Below are 19,635 nucleotides of genomic sequence, written 5' to 3' on the forward strand. Positions count from 1 at the left end.
TCTCCAGGCCCATGAACAGATTCCAAGGGGACTCAGAAGAAAGACCCTCAGAAGTGTGGTGAATTCTGGCTTACAGAAAGAGAAAAACAGCCCATAGGGTGGGGAACACAGACTTTCCCCGCAAACTAAGATGTGTCTGTTCAGTAAGGTCACAAAGGGGCTTCAAGCTGTCCGGCGAACCTTCTGTCCACCACCTTCTCCTAACATCACCACTCTCTGCACCCCTCACCCTGGACTTTAGATCCCCATGTGTTCCAGCATTTTAAAGAATTCTAAAAGAAGAACGGTTTTGATAGGGCCTCATCCTGCCAGTGGGAGAGCTCTCTGCAGATTCTGCCATTCCATCTTCAGTCACTATTGTGGATTGAAAGATTTAATTTATTAGGTAAAGTGTTTTCAGACTGATGATGGAGGTCATTATGGGAAGCAAGGAGACATTCTCTTCTGTGAAATATTCCTGCCTTAAAAACCTCAAAATAAACCTCACTCATCTCAGAACCCGAACATGGAAGAGATGAGAAGAAATTGCTGGCTGCTTGTCTGGGTCATTGCCCTCCCCTCCCTGATTCAAGCCCTTCCCTCCTGTCTTCCATCCAGAGACTTCTGGAGACCCAGGCCCATTCTCGTGGTGACATTTCCCTTCTCCTGGCATGTACTCGGCACAGACACTGTCCTCCGTGGAGAATCCACCCTAGCACAGAGGCTATGCACACAGCCAGCTCCTCTCCCATCCTGCTCCCCCCGACGGGTCGCACAGTCTAGCGTCTCCATGACCTCTCACAGTCCTCATCCAGGGAGGATGTCCAAGACCACATGTAGAAACCCGTAATCATGAGCAGACCCCAGGAGCAGGAGACACTTGGCAGCAGCGCCCAGAGTTGCAATCTCATAGATATTCCGTCTTTGGTGGAATGTATATATTTTGGAAGAAAAGCCAACAAATTTCAAAACTGACAAATGGAACGACAAATTGGTCATGTGACCTGGACCACATCGCATTTTCTCCACAGAAAAGCAGTTGAATCTAACTACTATGCCCAGTTCACCATTATTCAGTGAGGCTCAAGTAGAAGGATACATGTGAAAAAAGTCTTTGTAGACCGCTACTATTAGACAAATGTTATAAAAACTATTCAGCTAATTAGGCCTGGACAAAATCAGTCTGAGGAGGGACTTCCATAACTTCCAAGTATACAAAGTAGTAGGAATAGAATTGTGAGAAACTTGGCTTGGATATCCATGAGGCTGAATGTTCTTCTACACACACGCCCCAAAAAACAAGCAAACCATAAAAGAAGGAAAGGAGCAGCCTTGCCAGAAATTCTAGCTAGGTATAAATTGGGTACTTGGTAATCTCTTTTAATACAGGAGCCTGCACTCCCCCCAAGCCCAGTGCATCAGAATCTTAAAGGGAGATGCCTGAGCTGAGATTCAATGTAGCAGAAGGAGTTTTCTGAGTTTTCTAAGGAGGTTCCAAAATCCCCATTCTAAAAATGAGAACAGGGGCTTTGCCTATTCATTTCTGACTCCTTTCAGCAACAAGCTGCTCTCCACTCCTATGCCCCTGGGCAGCCTCAGTTAACTCTCTAACCATTTCTAAGTCCTTCTAATTTACCTTCTGCTCCTGGGGTAACAGTGGCTTAGGAAAGGGCGGGGCAGCTGCCTGTCATCCCTTACCTTCTCCAGCATTTTCTGCCAGAACTGCCTCCAGAGGATGATGACGATGATGGCCAGGAGGATGAAGATGATGGCCACCAGGCAGCCAATCAGGATCCGAGTGTTGCTGTCGTCAACCTTGAGCACTGGATCTGGGACCCAGAGCAGGACAGGGAAGATGATCATCTCATGGGACAAGGAAAAGCATGAGGGACTGGACTAGAGACAGGGAGGTAGAGCTTCTCCTTCAGGATAATTCCACGAGACGCCTTTTCCTTGGTCTTGTTACTTTGCTCCCATATCGGACAGGCCTCCTTCTCCTCATGTATCAGACTGCATGATGGAGAAGTTTTCCATTCTTCCCAGAGTTTTGTTCCTTTGTTACCATGGTCTGGGTCTAATGGCCCCTAATCACTCCTTACGACAAACAGGTGAAGAAACCGTTTCGTTCTCTGCACTCTTTGAGGCACGCCAAGGTAGCTGAGAGTGCTTGGAGACACGTGGTCACACACACCTGCCAGACTGCTGTCTCACAGGGCCTTGTCTGAAATGACCATCTGAAGCAATGGACGTATTTTTGCTTGTATACCTCCAGCTAGAGAGTCTAGCATTTTGTTTCATGTACTTCACCCCATCATTGAGATCCCCAGTATGGGTCTCCCCAAGAAATGCCCCTTTCCCTGTTCCTGCTCCAAGCTTCCCAAACTTTCATAAAGCAATCACAACAACTCCAGACTCTACCCCAGCTGAGGCATCGCCCGAGTCAGCGGCGGAGAGAATGCGTTTGGGCTCTTAGTTTGGGAGATGGGCTGTCCCACCTTTCCAGGGCTACTCTGTCTCTAAAGCCACCTGGCACCAAGCCTCCTGTACAGGCAGGCAGGCCTTTGCAAATCACCTTCCTTCATCTTCCACCAGGCTCCTCAACCTAATTTTTCTAAGTAGGAATCGCACATACCGTAGGTTGTGGGTGCCACGGGTGAGGTGGGCAGGGCTCCAGAGTTGTTGTACATTGCGGCATCTGTTAGAAAACAAGGGTGGGTCAGAGCTGGAGGGAAGACAGCTAAGTGGTGGTTTTTCTGAAGGCAGGTGATGACCTAGCACATTGTGAGATCAATTTAGTGGGTTGCCACCAGTCTTTCTTAAAAATGAAATCATATAATAGATTAAATAAAAAATATCACCATTCATCTATATAATAAGGCCAGCTGTCTTTTACAAAATTTTTGTTTAAATGATGACATGCTAGGCATCACAGTACAAAAATGTTTATGAAACAGTGGTTCAGAGGGCTATGACCACACCTTATCACAAACTATGCATAAGAAGTGAAATGCAGAGAGAATACATGGTTCAGTGGGCATGCAACAGCCATAATGCTAAGATGTTCCATCCTTCAAGGAAATTATATCATTTAATAAAAGCATTTTCACAATGCTTTGTGACTCTAGCCCCTTGATTTATAAATTAAGGTTTCATCCTTGTGTTCTTTCAGAAAACAAGAGAACCAAAGACTTACAGGGTCAGAGCCAAAGAACACAGAGACACCTCAGAGGTATGCTCTGGTCAAACAGAGGACAATTTGAGCATGATGATTGGAACGGATTAAATATACTGAATATATAAAAAAGCAATGAATGTATGATACTAAAAAATGAATCAAAGATGGAAAACAAAACTCATTAGACGTTATTGAAGATCACTAGGGCATCAACTAACTCATTACTCTGAAAATTGATGAGAAAAAGTTAATTATGCACCCTGCCCTTCCTGTGTGAACTGTATCTCCAGTTGAACAATGCGTGAGGGATAGATCTAGTCAGGAGAAATAATAAATGCAGAAGGAATAAAAATTAGAAAGTCACCACTTAGTGGCCCCAGTGGTACCTAATATAAGCCGTGACCATTCACGGAGGTTTGTGGATAACCTGAACCCACAGATCAGTCTTAGCATCACTAAAAGTGAGAGGATCTCACATCACATCCCCGCGAGGAGGTCCGGCATGAAGCCCACAGCCCTGTCAATGAAAAATCTTCTGGCAAATGTAAATACTGACCTTGAACGACCTTAGCCTAGAGGTGGAGCCTGCAGTCTCTGGCAATGACGGGAAGAGGCGCTTGTAAAATGACACCACAGAAAGCAACCAGCCCGCCAGAAGGGAATTTTTTTTTCAAGGACTGCTTTAGATCTACAGAGACACTTAGGAATATAATAAAGGAGAAACCCCAAGAGAACCTTGTTTGGATCCTGATTGGATCAAGCCGACTGGGGCACATTATTAGCCAATCAGGGATATTTGGATGTGGACAGATTCTTAGGGGATATTAAGGAATTACAAAAAATCTTGCTAGATATCATAATGGCATTATTTGTATGAAGATGATATTACTTTCTTGGTACATTTTAAATGTTTTAGTAATGAAATCAAATGATGTGTCAGATTTGCTTTGAAATACTACAGCGGGAAGGGAGAAGTGGGTGAGAGAAGCGTGACGGACTGTGGGCGGTCAGCACAGCGGAGGGACCAGTGGGCTTCCTTGTTCTCCTTTGGGTAGATTTAGAAGCTTTCAGTTAAGTATTTTCATAGCGGTTAGGTGTGTTTCCCCTTACCTGGCTTAATTTATATAAAATTTTTAACACTCTGCCGTCTCATTTTTTAGTCCTGTATTTTATATTTCTTTTGGACCAATACATGAGAGCCAAGTAAATATTGTGTCTGCCCCAGGCTCATCCCTGCCCTCCCACAAAACTAGCCTCTGTCCACGGTGGGAAGCTGCCTGCACAGCGCTCCCCTCCCCCTGGCAGCGCGCTGCCACTGCGGAGCCCAGACGCGCGCTGTCCCCCCTCGCCACCCCAGTGCCGCCCCCCTAAGGGGCCTGGAGCTCCCGACCTGACTGGAAGGTGATCTCACTGAACATCATCCAGGTGTCAGCGAAGTGGTACTGGCACTTGATGGCGCTGGCCATGCGGTGGTGGAGGGGCACGGTGACGAACCGCGCGCTGGGGTTGACATCGTCCAGGACGAGGGGGAAGGAGACGGCAGTTGGTTCCCACTCGCTGGCTTCAGAGCGGAAGTAGCACTGGACCTCCTTAAAAATCTTCACACCTTTGGCAAACATGTTGTTGCAGTGGACCTGGTGGAGAAAGAGGTACGTGAGTGACAGGCTGACACTGCTAGGTGACACGGGGACCCAGTGTGAGCCTGGACTCGCCTGTTTCTGAGCGCCACCCTAGGTGACTAGCTGGTGTTCTACAGCCTATGCATTTTCCCTTCTGGGAACCTCCCAGAGGCAGCACTACCTTAGTCTGGCCTTAAAAACCTGGGTGGCCGCCCTGCCACCTGTGTGGCCCCTTCAGTTCATGCTGCCGGCCGCCTTCCTCACCGGTTACACGAGGGACACAAGGGGTACACTAGCATCCTCTTGGGTCTCTCCCTGCCCCAAGCACCTCCAAGTCTATGACCCTCTCACACGGTTGCTGTCCACCCAGAATCAAGCTGTGCTGAACTGGGGTAAGACGGCAGCTGCCCTTCCTCCTGGGTACATTTCAAAGCCGGTCCATGCCTTCCAGCAGGTTTGGTTGAGAAACCCAAAATAATACCCAATCCAAAACAATTTCATCTTTCTCTCTAGAAAGCTCATTTCAAATGCCATGTATGAGCATTTGTCTGCAGGAGACACAACACTTAATTATCTATTTTAATTAAATTCAGTTTGGGTAAGGCCATTCTGACAAGGGTATCAAATCTTCCTCAGATGTTTTCTGAGGTGAGACAAGGTCTTTGTGGAAGGTGGCTTGCGCCCTCTTGCCCGCTGCCGTGATCTCGCCGGGATATCTGTATGGCTCTGAAGGGTCCTTGGGAGCAGACTCCACGACAGCCCGTCCAGCACCTTGCTCTGTTTAATATCCCTCAACAGTGGAATGTACATATTGGTAACATTCAGTAGCATTTCCTTTGGTGCAGTCTTATGTGAAAATGGGAAATGTGCTGGTCACTATTCCCTGGATTTGAAGACCATTGGTTGGAAAAGCATCACTGTCATTCTCAAAATATATTTGCTGTTCCCGTTTTAATGTCTTGCTTAGACCCTGAATGATAACCCTGCAGCTCTTTGATACCCTTCTCTGCTTTGGACAGTCAAGACAGGACTACCATTCAGCATTTCTTTTTAGCTCAAGAAGCAGCAATAATGATTATAGAAATTTAATGACTAAAGAAACAGACCCGAGATACTCTAAAAGAATAGAACCATATTAGTTTAGGGCAACTGGAGGCTTTAAAATCATCTAGTCCGATGCTCTGTTTTCTAATGAGAAAGGCATGCTCACAGGGGCTTGACCTGCCAGTGGTCAGCCAACGCCAGAACTGAGTCTAGAACCCCTTCCATGTACCATGCCCCACAGGAATGGAGCGAATTGGCTTAACCTTTTCATTCGGGTTTTCCTGTAAATGTTTTAATGATGAAAACATCTGTTAATACCTTCTTTGGGATGAATTAACCATTCCAGTTTACTGAACCAAAGACAAGGCTAAGAAAAAAATTCAAATAAATGCCATCTAGAGCTTCAGTAGATTTTTCAGATGTTCTAAAATCTGTGCAGTGTTGGATAGCAGCCTGTGGGATAATAATCACTGCTACAGATGCTTTGGGAATTCTCCTGGAATGCAAATAAACAGCATAGGATTCCACTCCCCTGTGGGTTTACATACTTAGTTAGTAAATACAATGCATTTTTTAAATACATAAATATATCTTAGTAATATATTTTAACTGTACTTTGGTAGGGAAGGAATGGGCAGTAATTTGCCTGGGAAGCAAGAACTACTTTCTAGAAGATATTAGTGACCTGAAAGGCATCTTTTATTTTTTATTTGTCTCAGAAAAATTAAAATTAACACATTAGAGACCTTTTTTGGCTTTGAGAAGACTGGCCCTGAGTCAACTCCTTAGAAATTTCTAGCACCTTCTCATTGGAGAATATGCTTTTGAGTAATTTTGACCTGTGATAAACTAGTTAAACAGGAGCTGCCAGAGACTCAAGAAGATCAAAGTGTTTTGACTAAATATTATAACTTGACGGAGTGTTTAAAATAAACTTTATTATTTCTGGGACTAAAATGCCTTCCAGTGGTATATATTTGTAAATTGCTATACATGTTCCTAGGCGCATATGGACATAAATATGATCCAGCAATACAAATACATTTCTCTTGAGGCACATTTTGTTGCTATGCCCATGCCCCTCCTTCCTGAAAAGCCTGTAAAGAATAATGTGTTACAGACTTAATTTTACAACTGCCAAAGAGCCATCCTTGAGCAATACACTGGCAGCCCAGATGTGAGTTGATCCTTCTGTTCTCATCTTAAAAATGTGTTCATTTAACTAGTAGCTGTTAATTCAGTTAGGAGATATTATCACACTAACCTGTGAGAGTAGTACGACAGACAGCATTTACTTTTTCACTCCAAGTTTGTGCCAAGAAGACATTTTGATTTACTAGGGACGTTTAGTGATAATACAGGGTCCTCGTGTCCCACACACGTCATTTTGCAAATAAATCGTGCCTTCCCCCACTGAACTGCAAATTGTCCCAATATAGGGACCATTTCTTATTGATCAGTTTACCCGCAGAACCTATCATAATGTTGTATATGCTCCAAATCATGTTGCTAAATTCAGAACAAAGAGGAACAAATGAATTTAGGAAACAAAAGACTGAAGCTGAGGCTTGGGTATAAAGAGGCAGATTCACCAATTTGTTGGCTATTAATATTCTGTACCAACTATTACTGGGGAAAAAGAACAGATAAACAGGTCAAATTCACTTGCCCACTCTCTTTCTGGGGCCTTTCACTGGAGTCCCCTCATAAACCAGCAAGTTGCCTGTGAGCCGCAAAAGCTCCAAGGGTCTCTCGTACATAAAACGAAAGGACCTTCCTGCCTATCCCTAAGTCCTGCATTTCCCCAAGCCTAGAATTCAGGTTAGCATCCCAACTGGTCAGTTTCCTTGCAGGGAGGGAATGGAGTTCTCTTCCCTTCCGTTCCTCTTTCTCTGAAACATACATCAGAGTATGGAATGTTCTCTCATGATTTCTCAGAGCTGTGGGCGTGGAAGAGCGTAGGGGTGGAAAACGGTTCAAGATACAAAGCCCCTTCCTCTCCCATTGCGAATCAGAGCTGCCAGGAGTCACCCTTTTCCACTGAAAAAAGCGTGTCCTGCCCTGGGCAGTGTTGGGCAAGGCCCTGCAGTGCCTCCTCTAGATCCCTGGCATTTGCCTGTGTGGTCCCCTTCTTCCATGATATAAAAATATACGAATACTTAAAGATACCTCGAGACAAGTGCTGGGCATAGAAGCCACAGGGCATAAACCTGCAAAGAAGTAAAAAGCTAACCTTTTCAAACAATATGGCTTCTCTCTCACTTACCAACTTTACATTTCCCTTTATGGCCCCGGAAGATGACTGGTTAGCCAGAGACGGGTAAGATTCCTCAAGGGAGGAACAACGTAAGACAGGCACAGTTGCAGGGGGGCCATCAGGTGAGAAATCGGGGAACAACAGTGGTGAAGCTTAGAACCTCACGTTCTTAAAACGTTTTGAGAGAAAGCTTCTGCATCCGTGGATGTTTTGCTGCCCTTGTCTAGCTCGGATTAGCACATAGTCTACAGGCACACACCTGATCATCTACAATTGCTCTCTTACAGCACTAAACTATGTTTTCTACCTTTATCTTGCATCTACCTACCACTTCAGCATTTTATTAAAAATAATAATAATAATAATAATAATAAAGGGAGAAATGTGGGATCCACATATAAATCAAGTATAAAAATCAAACGAATATTCATATTTGACCTGATTGTTTATAGTCCATGATGCGTGATCAAAACCGAAAGTTTCTGTGATGACTGCCCTTGTACTGTTCATGTAAGAACTTATTCACTATGTAAGAATTCGTTCACCATCTAAGAACTTGTTTGTTATGCTTCAGAAGATTGGAGACTGACGAGAATTAGGCTTGAGATGGATTAATGATTTGCATTGAGCATTGACCCCCCTATACAGAATTTTGTTGTTGTTAACAACCATTTGATCAATAAATAAGAGAGATGCCCTCTCAAAAAATATATATATATACAAATACTTATATTTTACAACTGTGTTGTTAAAAAGATGAGATACTTTTGGACCCTAAAATTTCTTCTTTTTTCTGACTTTAAAAGAACTTCAAACATTTTCATGGGCCTTGGAAGTCCTGTGGGCCTCAGACATGGCACCCACCGAGCCTAATGGATATATAACTCTGATGTTGGAACAAAAAAAAAATTTGACAGACAGTCACCTAGTCTAACTCCCTGATTTACAAACAAAGAAACAAGCCCAGAGAGGCAAAGCAACAAGGGAAGTGAGTGCAGCGAGGTGGCAGGATCCGAATCCAGACCCAGTTCTGGGAAACACCTCGGAGATGTTTCCAGGGTGCCTCTTCTCTCCACCATGACTTTTGGCTTCCTGGAGGAAGTTCCCCCGCCCCTAACCCCACTGACCTTCATAGTTGTGAAATTCCTGATGCGATCAAATTCAAACATGATCTCGATGTAACCACTGGTGGCGCTCTCGTTCCTCCAGCCCACGTAGTCATAGCCGGGCCACACGTGGTACTCATGGGTCTGGGTGAAATCGTCCAGGCCAGACACCCCATCTGTCAGCTGACCCAGCCCTTCCGTCATACTGCGGCGGGCCAGGAGAGGAGGAGGGGCAGGGAGAGAGGAACGTGGGGTCAGTGGCACATTCGTGGAAGACTTCCACCCAGGTTCTTCACCCCAGGTTTTGTAAGGGCTGATTATCTTGAAGACTGAAGGATTATGAGAAATCCAATATATTTTATGGCATTAACTCATTTATCCTGCATCAGTGGAGAACCAAGAATTTCATATAAATGAATTTTATGAAATATTTGGTGCTTACTCCTGTAGCAACAAAACTTCTCAGCAATATTTTATCACTTTGTACGAAGTTTTCTATAATGTATCATATCCTTACCTATTCTTATATACTAAGTATAGCTAAGTTTTTACATAATGAGTCATATTATCAAACGCATTTGCTTGGTCCGAATGAGCGAATAAATGCATGCGTGCATAGAATGAACATTATAGTAGGTAGTAACTATTGTTCACGCTAAATAAATGGTCCCAGAGCTTGTTGGAAATTTTTCTGACTCTCCTTTTGACTGTTTCCTTTTCAGTGACTCATTTCCAGAGAAGCCAGTCATGCCTTCTACCCCCGCATCTCCGACAACCCGACCGGGTATTAAACTAAAGAGGAAAAAAAATTAAGTAATCTCTGCCAAGTTTAAATACTAGTTTCTATTTAACTTTAGTTACATGTATAAACTAGCGGACTCATGGAATAAAATGCAAGTAAAATGTTTCCGTTTCTGCTTCCTAGCCTGGCAGCCTTCCCCCTTCTGAGCCTAAGGCTCTGTTCTGAATGGCTGGGTTTGCGGGAAGCCTGACTGCTGATTGGATGACTGTGTGTTTATGTTAATTTGGCCACTTGAAGAACGTAAAGGGGCCTCCTTCCTTCCTTCTGCGCAGGGAAACAGAGCAAGAACTCGTCACGTGGAACTTCTCTCTCCTCAAGCTCTGCAGCTCAGACTCTGGAAGATCTGCCCAGACTTGGGACACTCAAGCAATAATGCACATGACCCCGGAGGTCACAGCTAGACCAGAAAAACGTAAAGTTTGTGAATTACAGAGAAAAACAAATGATGAGGAGTGATGATGCCAGCCTTACAGATACATTTTCAAATGTATTTGTTCACTGAAAAAAGTTTGGCAAATTATAAAACGTGCCTGGCCTTATCCACAGTGACCAGAGCCTGCATCTCCCTTCCAAGGTTTTGCCAACTTTTTCTTCTCTCTAGGCTAGGAGGACATAAGTTTACTTGCAATAGACTTCCCACTGTCCCCAGAATAATAAATCCCCATGGCAGTCTTATGAAAAGCAACACAAATTAAAAGGAATGCTTATTCAGTTTCTCCTTAGTCAAAATTAAATCAGAGGATAAGGGAGGAAACTTTCCTTCATATACTTTAGAATTGTTCAAATTACTATAACAAGCATCTATCACTTTTATGATGTTTGTAGTTTTAAAAAAAAAGGACTTTTGCTGCTGTTACTATCTGTTTATTCCCGAGATGCAGAATTAAGTATCTTGTATCATCACTTGGCCACACCCCAGCTATATATCTCGTTATGTCAAGTGGAAGCTGATTGTGTCTAAATCTCTGTCGCTGTTTTTTATCTTTCCTTAGAAGGCCCAAACTAGATCCATCATTATCCCTTTCTAAATTAAATCTTTCACTGAAGTTTCCCATTTCTGTCGATTATACTTGTCTTTCATACTCACTGAAAATGCCTGGTGCATGGAAAGCACTCAGATATACCTGTTCAATGAATAAATGTCCTGCCCATTGGCTCCATCACCTAGGCTGCCCTGTCTCATCTAACTTTTCTCACCCTACTGACTCGCCCCCTCCATCCAATCAGATTCCCAATTCCCCTGCATGAATGTCCCATCCTCATTCCCATTTCCCACAGGTGTGGGTAAAATTGCAATATTTCCAGAATCTGTCGCCTGGCTTTAGTGCATCTGCATACCAATAGGTATTTCCAAGGGGTGGAGAAAGTAGTCATTTACATATCAATAGGTCATTAGAAAGGCTTGCAAGGGTTTATCTGGACCTGAGAGGCTGGGTGGAGCTCTCTTCTGCTGCAGCCTGGTCCAGAAGAGAGAGACCTCACGACTCTTGTAAGACATAAGCGGGTTTCTTAACTTTACTTCTCCCTTTGACTGATTTCAGTGTTAGAGGTATTTTGCCCCAAGATTTTCCTCCTGTGGTTACACACAGTTACCATGGTGGCCTTGGCCCTTAATTCTTTTCACGTGACACAATTGGGATTAAAACGTCCCTCACTGCCTTCTCTTCCTCTCACCTCTAACCTTTGCATGCTACTCCATTAACCTGTTTACAATACATTTCCAAACATGTCCTTCCTCTGCTTTGGAAATTTTCAGTGACTTATTATGTTGATGATTATGTAGATGCAAAACTCCTCCTCCGCCACCTCCTGGCCCAAAACCTTCAAGTTCCTCTGAAATATGATATAATCTGCTTTGTTACCCTTCTCATCTACTACCCTGCTACATAAATATGGCCCAGGGTCAATGAACTGTTGCTCTTTCCCAGCCATTCCCCTCACCTTTACAACTGGGAGTCTTTTGTCCTCATGCTGTTCCCCCTTCCTAAAAGGCCCCTTCAAGATTCTTAGCCTGTGAAGTTCCACCGATCCTTTGGGGCCCCTTTCAGATTGCATTTGCTCCATCATCTCTTTTCTGGTCCTCCAGTCAGGTGATAACTTGAATCTATTTACCACCTTACCTTTACAAAATGCTTCTGTTACATACTTGTATCACTTAGGCCTCACAGCAAGCAGAAGTAACTTTTATAACATGAATCCACATGTTTTCACTCCCAACATCAGGCTTTCCTACTATGCTGACTCTTTCTCTTGAACCCCAGAGTACTCATGAGCTATCTCTTACTCAGATGCTTGTGTCATAGTAATTTATATTCTGGTTTAAGTCCATTCCTAACTGTGAGCTTCTTAAAGATAAGATCAATGGCTTCTTTATATTTGAATAACTACTAAGGCTAGTCAAATTCCTCACAGACAGTAACGGTTGATTAGAAAAGATTTGTGAAACTAAACTGAATTCAATCTCTCATTTCCTCTATGCCTTAATTATATGCTGGTTGGGATGTGACTGAATGAAAAGATGCCAAGAAAATCTAAGCAGATGGGGAAGAACAGTGAGTAAGTAGGTGGAAAGGAAGTGCCCGGGGATCAAGCACTGGATGAGTCAGGTCTCCGCCCAGGGGATGGCGGCTGGGGGCAGTAATTTGTTCCTCACACCTAAGACAACGGAAGGGCTCTCATTCCTCACTCCCTTCCAGAGACTTACTAATATCTCCTCTCAACCACTAGTCACCTCCATCATCTAGTCTGGAGTCATCCCTCTCCCAGCCTCAATCTTTGCAGACAAAGACCAAATTAAAAGACAGAAAAGTTGGCTAGAAGAAGAACGGGGAGGCTCAAAGTGCAGTGGGGCAGGTGGGAGCACCCTCCCCAGCCCTCAGTTCCCACTGTATCGGTTCCTACTTCACTCTGGCCCTGGTCCACTTCAGAACAGCCCACTGGTCCCTTCTGCTCTAGTTTCTGCCATAGTCGGGCCACTTTGGTCCTCATCCCTGCTTTCTTTCTCCTGCTCCCTTCTACCTACCTCCGCTGCTCCAACTATCATCTCCTCCTACATGTTTCCTTGCCTTCTAAGCCTTACTAGTCTCCTTTTCACAATTCATAAAGCATTTATGTTTAAGGGGTTCATTGCTCCTGAATTGACCTGTCCAGTTTATTATACTTATAAATTCAGTACTTCTGGTCCTTCGTCTCCATAAATAGGCCATTATTTGTGCCCTGTTAAGGGTCAAAAAATACGGCTACCATACTCAGCCATACCACAAAGTTTAGCCCTTGTTCTGTGCAATTTATTGTTTCCCTTGTGATTACTTTGTCTTCCCAAACTAGGCTCTAAGTCCCTCGCAAATAAAGACTACATGTTCTACTTGATATAAATTATCTTATAATGCTTAGTGCAGGGTCTAAATAAACACTGATTGGTTAATCAACTGATTCTTTATCCCAAACCATGATTTTAAAAAAACCTCTTCTAGTGGCCCTTTTCCCATCTGGATGACCAAAGCTTCTGAGAATTTACCTGTACCCAACAGCTCCATCATAAACAGAATCGTTCAGATAAATGATGGGGCCTCCAGGAAGCACAAACTGCTGTCCAGCTGGGGCACTGTAAGACACCAGGCCATCTGCAAAAGGAAACACACACGTATCAGTGCCTCTGGGGAGGAGACACACGTACCGCTCGTACCGGCAATCAGGGAGCCGCCTGTCGCTGTGAGCATGCCATCGGGTACTGTGTGTCCACCTAGGACTCACTCTGGGCACACAGGGACCACGGCTGAGGATGTCTGCCCCGTGGCAGTCAGCAAAGTGACTTGGAATCCATTATTCAGGCAGGGATCCCCAAGCCGTGGGCGGATGAATACTGTGCCCTACTTTGCTCTGAGACAGAGGGAATGACTTAATTCTCGGGATTGCTGTCCCATCCATTTCTGCCATGGTTGCCTTTATATACCAGGGGTTGGGGTTTTTAATAAAGTCTGTACACCGGCCCTCCAGAGACCTACCTAGCCAGACACAGCCATAAAGCTCCACCCTCATGCATACATTCATGGAGTGGTCGGTGACTGGAATGAAGCGGACAAATCTGGCCACAATGGGAGGCTCCAAGTCCTTTAGGAAAATGTCGTAAGGGTTACTGTTTCCGTCCAGCACCTGAGGAGGGAGACGAGAAAGAGCAGGGAGATGCTGTGAAGTTACGGCGACTCTTCTTTCCCCAAGTCATCCCCCCTTTGTCACCACCCCTTTGACGGACCCTTTCTCTTTAACTCAAGGAGCAGAAGGTAGCCAGTCAGCTTCCTCAGCAGCTGTGATATTCCTCTCTGCACCCCCTCCCTACCCTCACATTTACAGGGACATGCCCGGCCCGTGGACACGCACACCTACACGGGCAAGGACAACCTGCGCGCCTCCTTTTCTAGCCTAAGTCGGGTGTGGCCCCAGACATCCCAGGGTCGGGATGTCTCTCCTTCCTACCTGCTTCCCGTGCCGGTTCCTCCAGGAGATCCAGCGAGTGCCGTCCCGACTGTATTTGATCTTGTACATGGGGGCGAACTCAATGCCATGGCCCCCCGCATGGCGCCCCTGGGTCCCCACCAGAGTGATAAAGTGTAGGGTGTGCAAATCGATCTGCAGGAACTCCTTCAGGTCGTCGGGCTCCACCGGAATCTCAGGGCACCAGGCTCCGTCGCCTTCTTCTGAGTCCAGCCTTGAGAGGCAGGAGTTGGGGAGATAGAGAGGAACCGTGAGGCCAGGGTTGTTGAGCAATTAATCCCCAGCAAGCAGCCGCCCCATCCTGGGGGAGAGCAGGCTGGGGTCCTAGTCCAGGACTCTTCGGGGCCCCCCAAGTCTGACTCAGGGCCCCACAGTTACCCACTAGAGGTCAGCTCCTTTCCCCTGGCACCAGGACACCCAGAGAGACCGTCACCACCGGGAACCGGAGGCCTTCCGATCAGATGTCGCCTTTATGTCCCATCCTGATGTAAAGACCTCAAGGGGAATGACACTTTCTGCCCTCTATTCCCCCCTGGAGGCATTTCAGCACTCCTCCCCCCACTGTCAGTCTCCGCGTAATGAAGCTAGCATCGCTGAAACCAAGTCACAGGAAGGACAAGGGAGAGCCACAGGCTCTGCGGTGTGGGTTCTACAAGCAGTGGAATTTTAACAGGACGGGCAAGGCGGCCCAGAGACAAGCCACGGAAACCATGGGGCGTGAGGGCTGAGGGTGTGTCGGGAGCAGTGAAGAATCTGCTTTCATTTTGTTCCCTCCAGGCTGAACTACCAGGAAGCAACATTGTGAAATCAATGTAAGGTTTATTTGGGGGGCCTCTTATGCATCCCTTCTTCCCCGGACGCCCCTTTCTCGCAGTTCTCACCCGCTGGCTATTAGCCCATCTGACCCCACCCACCACCGCTCCTGTCTTTTGCACACTAAGATGGAAATTATGGAGAAGGTTTACTAGAATTGCTTTTCTTGTGGGTGATTCCATTTGAACAAAATACTTTACACCAAAAGAATTAGATTAGAGGATGAGGATCAGGCCCCAACAAGCCGAGTGGCTCCTGATGGGGGTGTTTATCACTGTAGAGGACCCCTGACACTGGGCCACGAGGAGCCCCGTGCTCTGTTTATGGGCCCTTCTGTGTAAGAAGCCCTTGAAAGAAGGCAAGAATTTGCTGGGGACCTCAGCGTCTGTTTAAGGACTTGATGCCCTTCACTGTGAGCACCGTCCCACAGACCGGGAAGAGCACGGGGTCTCCTGACCCCCAGGGTCCCACGTAGTCTGCACCTGCCCGTATCTGCCCCCGGAGCCCACTCCGTAAACTTGCTCACAGTGAGGTGAAGCAAAGCAAGCCCCCCATCTGCTGGACGGCTCTAGGGCTCTGGTGGGGATGGGGTTGTCAGGCCAGCGCGTGTTGTTAAAGGGGTGTGAGGGTTAAAGGCCCTCAGTTCTCTTCCTGAAAACATACGGAGCGGGGCAGGCCCACTTGATGTCCTTCCCCCATTCCCACCGGCTCCCCCCAAGCACTACCCTTCTTCCCCAGCCCCTTGAGCCGGGAAATCTATCCAAACAAGAACTCAGGCTTTTGGGGGTATCTATCCCCACCTTCCGTATTTGGCAGCTGTGGAGTCTGACCACTGGCTGGAAGCTGTGATGTCCTCATCTGGAATGTGGCCTCCTGACATGCCCAGAGGATAGCGGCATATGGCTGAGAAACCGAAGAGAAAACAGAGGAAATGCTTTTATTTTATTTCCAGAGGACTCCCAACCCCCACCCCAGGAAGAATATAATTCATTGGACGGGGAAGAAAAGGACGGAAACCTTCCCAAGTCCCCTGTAGCCCAGCTTGACCTTCTCGACTCTCTCAGCCTTTTCCTCCTGGCCCTGCCTCCCAATTCATTAGCATCCAACCCTCCAGGCACTGACCCTCAGTCAAACCTCTCTTTTGGTCCAAACTGACAAGTAACATAATTTATCCTTTCATTTGGTGACAACCCCACGGCCCATCCCACGGCCTCATTAGCAGATGCACACTTCTGATTGGTTTCCCCGCAGTGCGGGGTCCTCCTCGTAATGACCAGGTACTGCCGAGGACGCACTGCACCCTTTCTTCTCTGGGTAGCTGAGTTCACGAAACTCGGGGGGCAAAGCCACCGGTGGTCCCGTGGAGGGACTGAACACACAGCTTTGGCCCCCACGGGTATCATGCTTTGGCCTCTGGCTAAAAATAATCACCTCTGGAGATGAGATTATCTCCAACCTAGATAAAGTGACAGGAAGCAGATTTACCTTCCTGGGTGAAACAACTAAAAAATGGGCAAAGTATATGAAAAATTAGCATTCAGTATAATGCATATCAGAGAGCAAAGGACAGCGATCCCTGAGAGACAGGAAACAAAATGAGTCCTATAGTCATGCCAGCCTCCTACCAGGGGAGAAGGCCCGGGCTGTGACCCAGTGAGTGAGCACCCGGGCAGAGGCTGGAGGGGACAAAGACAGGAGGGGGAGGGGCTCAAGGGGATTAAAACTCTCAGGACATAGGGTCGCCAGATAAAATTCAGGATTCCTAGCTCTACTTAAATTTCAGATAAATGAATAAAAAAATAAATAATGCCAGGCATGTAAAGAAGCAGGGAAAGAGAACCTGTAACAAGAAAAAAAGCGATCAATTGAAACTGATTCAGAACTAACATAGAAGTTAGAATTGGAAGAAAAGAACATTAAAACTGTTATAACTGTATTGCATATGTTCAAAAACATAAGAAGAACTATAGATGATATGGAAAAGATGGAAAATTTTCCAGGATGAAACTTGAATGCAGAAGGTAAAATACATTGCGTGGGGTTAAAGGCAGTTACACACTGAAGAAAAGATTAGTGACCTTAAAGACAGCCATAAAATTATCCAAAATGAAACAAAGACAGAGAAGAGAATCAAACAACAAAAAACAGAACATCAATAAGCTGTGGAACAATTTCAAACATCCTAATATACATGTAAATAAATTCCTTGAAGAAGAAGAGAGAGGGAGACAGAAAATCATTTTGAATAAAAAATGGTGAAAGTTTTCTTCAAATTTGATGGAAATTATAAACCCGAGAAGCCCAATGACCTGAAGCACAAGAAACATGAAGAAAATTACACCACAGGATACATAACCCAATTGTTTAAAACAGGTGATAAAGAGAAAGGCTTTAAAGCATCCAGAAAAAAAGGACACGTTGTAAACAGGGGACCTGAGATAAAGATGACCTGGAAATGGTAATTACATAGTAAATATATAAGATAATTTTTCATGTTATTTACATCTCTAACTGGTAATTGACTATTCAAACATAAATAATAACAATATATTGTGGGGTTTATAACATATATGGAAGTGCAATACATAACAATAGCATCAAGACTAAATGGGGAAAAATGGTTAACCTGTTGAAAGGTTCTTGTACTCTATGTGACGGGATATCATGTCAACTTGAAGACAGACTTTACCTAGTTAAAGATGTATACAACACACCCTAATGCAAGCACTTAAATAATATACTTTTTAAAACTTAACAGGTAATAAGTCAACAAGAGAGAAAATGGAAACAAATTCAATTAATTGAAAAGAAGGCAGAAAAAAGGAAACAAAGTACAGAAATGACAACTAAAAAGCAAATCGCAATAAGACAGGTTTTTTAATTAACCATATGTGGATTGTAGAGGGCATTATGCAAAGTGAAATAAGAGAGAGAAAGATGATTTCACTTACATGTGGAATCTGAAAAAATACAATAAAACAAATAAGCAAACAAAACAAACAAGACTCATGAACACAGAAAACTGGTGGTTGCCATGGGGGGTTGGGTGATGGCAAAATAGGTGAAGGGGATAAAGAGGTAGAAACTTCTAATTACAAAATAAATAAGTCATGGGGACGAAAAATACGGCATAGGGAACACAGTCAATAATATTTTAATAATTGTGTGGTGACAGAGGGTAACTAAGCTTATCATGGTGAGCATTTCATAATGTATATTATTGTCAAATCACTGTTACACTCCTGAAACTAATATAATATTGTATATCAACTATACTTAATTTTTAAAGCCAAAAACTAAAATTAAATTAAATTAACTACACAAACAATCCCATTACATATAAATGGTCTAAGTATCTTAATTAGAAAGTAGAAACTGTCAGACCAGATTTGTTTAAAAAGTTACACTGTATATTCCCTTCAAGAAACACACTTTAAATACAAAACATGGATAAACTTACAAGTAAAAAAGAGGGAAAAAGATATATAATGAAAACTTCATCAAAAGAAACCTGAAGTGGTTATAGTAACACACAATAGATTTCAAGACAGGAATAAAGATGGTGTTTCACAATGACAAAGGGGTTAGTTCAAGAGAACATCATGTTCCTAAATGTTTATCCACTTAACAGCCTCACAAACAGTGATTGCAAGGGAAAAAATGGACAAACGCACAATTATAGTTAGATATTTCAACATTTTTATCTCAATGATTTGAAAAAAACAAGTGACAAAAATGAGTAAGGATACTGAAGATTCAAACAGTATCCACCAGTTTTACCTACTTGACATTTACAGAACTGCTTTCCCACCAGCACAGAAATACACACTGTTTTCAAATGCACATGTAACATTTGCCAAGATAGACAATATGCTGGCCCACAGAACAAGTTTCAGTAAATTTTTAAAAAGTCAAGTCATATAATACATGTTCTCTGATAGTAAGGCAATGACTATTTAAAGAAATAAATACTGGAAAGATATCTGGAAAATCCCCAAATATTTGCAAACTTATACCCTCCTAAATATGCCATAGGCCAAAGAATAAACTAAAAAGGAAATTAGACAGTATTCTGTGCTGTAAAATAATGAGAATATAACAAAGTTTGTACCTTCCTCTGAAAAGTACTAATGGGGAAAATTACCACACTAAAAGCCTATGTTGGGAAAATGAACGGTCTCAGAGCAGCGAGCTCAGCTTTTCCCCTTAGGAAACTAGAAAAAGTAGAGCAAATTAAATGCAAAGTACTTATAAGAAAAGAGATAATAAACATATCAGTGGAGATCAATGAAATAAAAAAAACAGAAAAACAAGAGAAACTCAATAAAATCAAAAGCTGGTTCTTTGAC

General features: G+C 44.2%; 1 protein-coding gene across 6 annotated transcripts in view; it reads right to left on the reverse strand.

The window, feature by feature from the left end:
• Positions 1-19,635, reverse strand: part of DDR2 (discoidin domain receptor tyrosine kinase 2) — a 138,119-nt gene that overhangs the window by 19,458 nt on the left and 99,026 nt on the right. For all 6 annotated transcript variants that reach the window (XM_073221776.1, XM_073221779.1, XM_073221780.1 and 3 more), the window contains 8 exons: positions 16,087-16,189; positions 14,456-14,687; positions 13,987-14,134; positions 13,500-13,605; positions 9,202-9,385; positions 4,545-4,788; positions 2,612-2,674; positions 1,678-1,808 (listed from right to left, as the gene is read on the reverse strand). In XM_073221776.1, coding sequence (XP_073077877.1) covers positions 1,678-1,808; positions 2,612-2,674; positions 4,545-4,788; positions 9,202-9,385; positions 13,500-13,605; positions 13,987-14,134; positions 14,456-14,687; positions 16,087-16,189 — 1,211 coding nt within the window. The remainder of the gene's footprint in view (positions 1-1,677; positions 1,809-2,611; positions 2,675-4,544; positions 4,789-9,201; positions 9,386-13,499; positions 13,606-13,986; positions 14,135-14,455; positions 14,688-16,086; positions 16,190-19,635) is intronic.

This window comes from Manis javanica, chromosome 14 (assembly GCF_040802235.1).
Source record: "Manis javanica isolate MJ-LG chromosome 14, MJ_LKY, whole genome shotgun sequence".
NCBI lineage: Eukaryota > Metazoa > Chordata > Mammalia > Pholidota > Manidae > Manis > Manis javanica.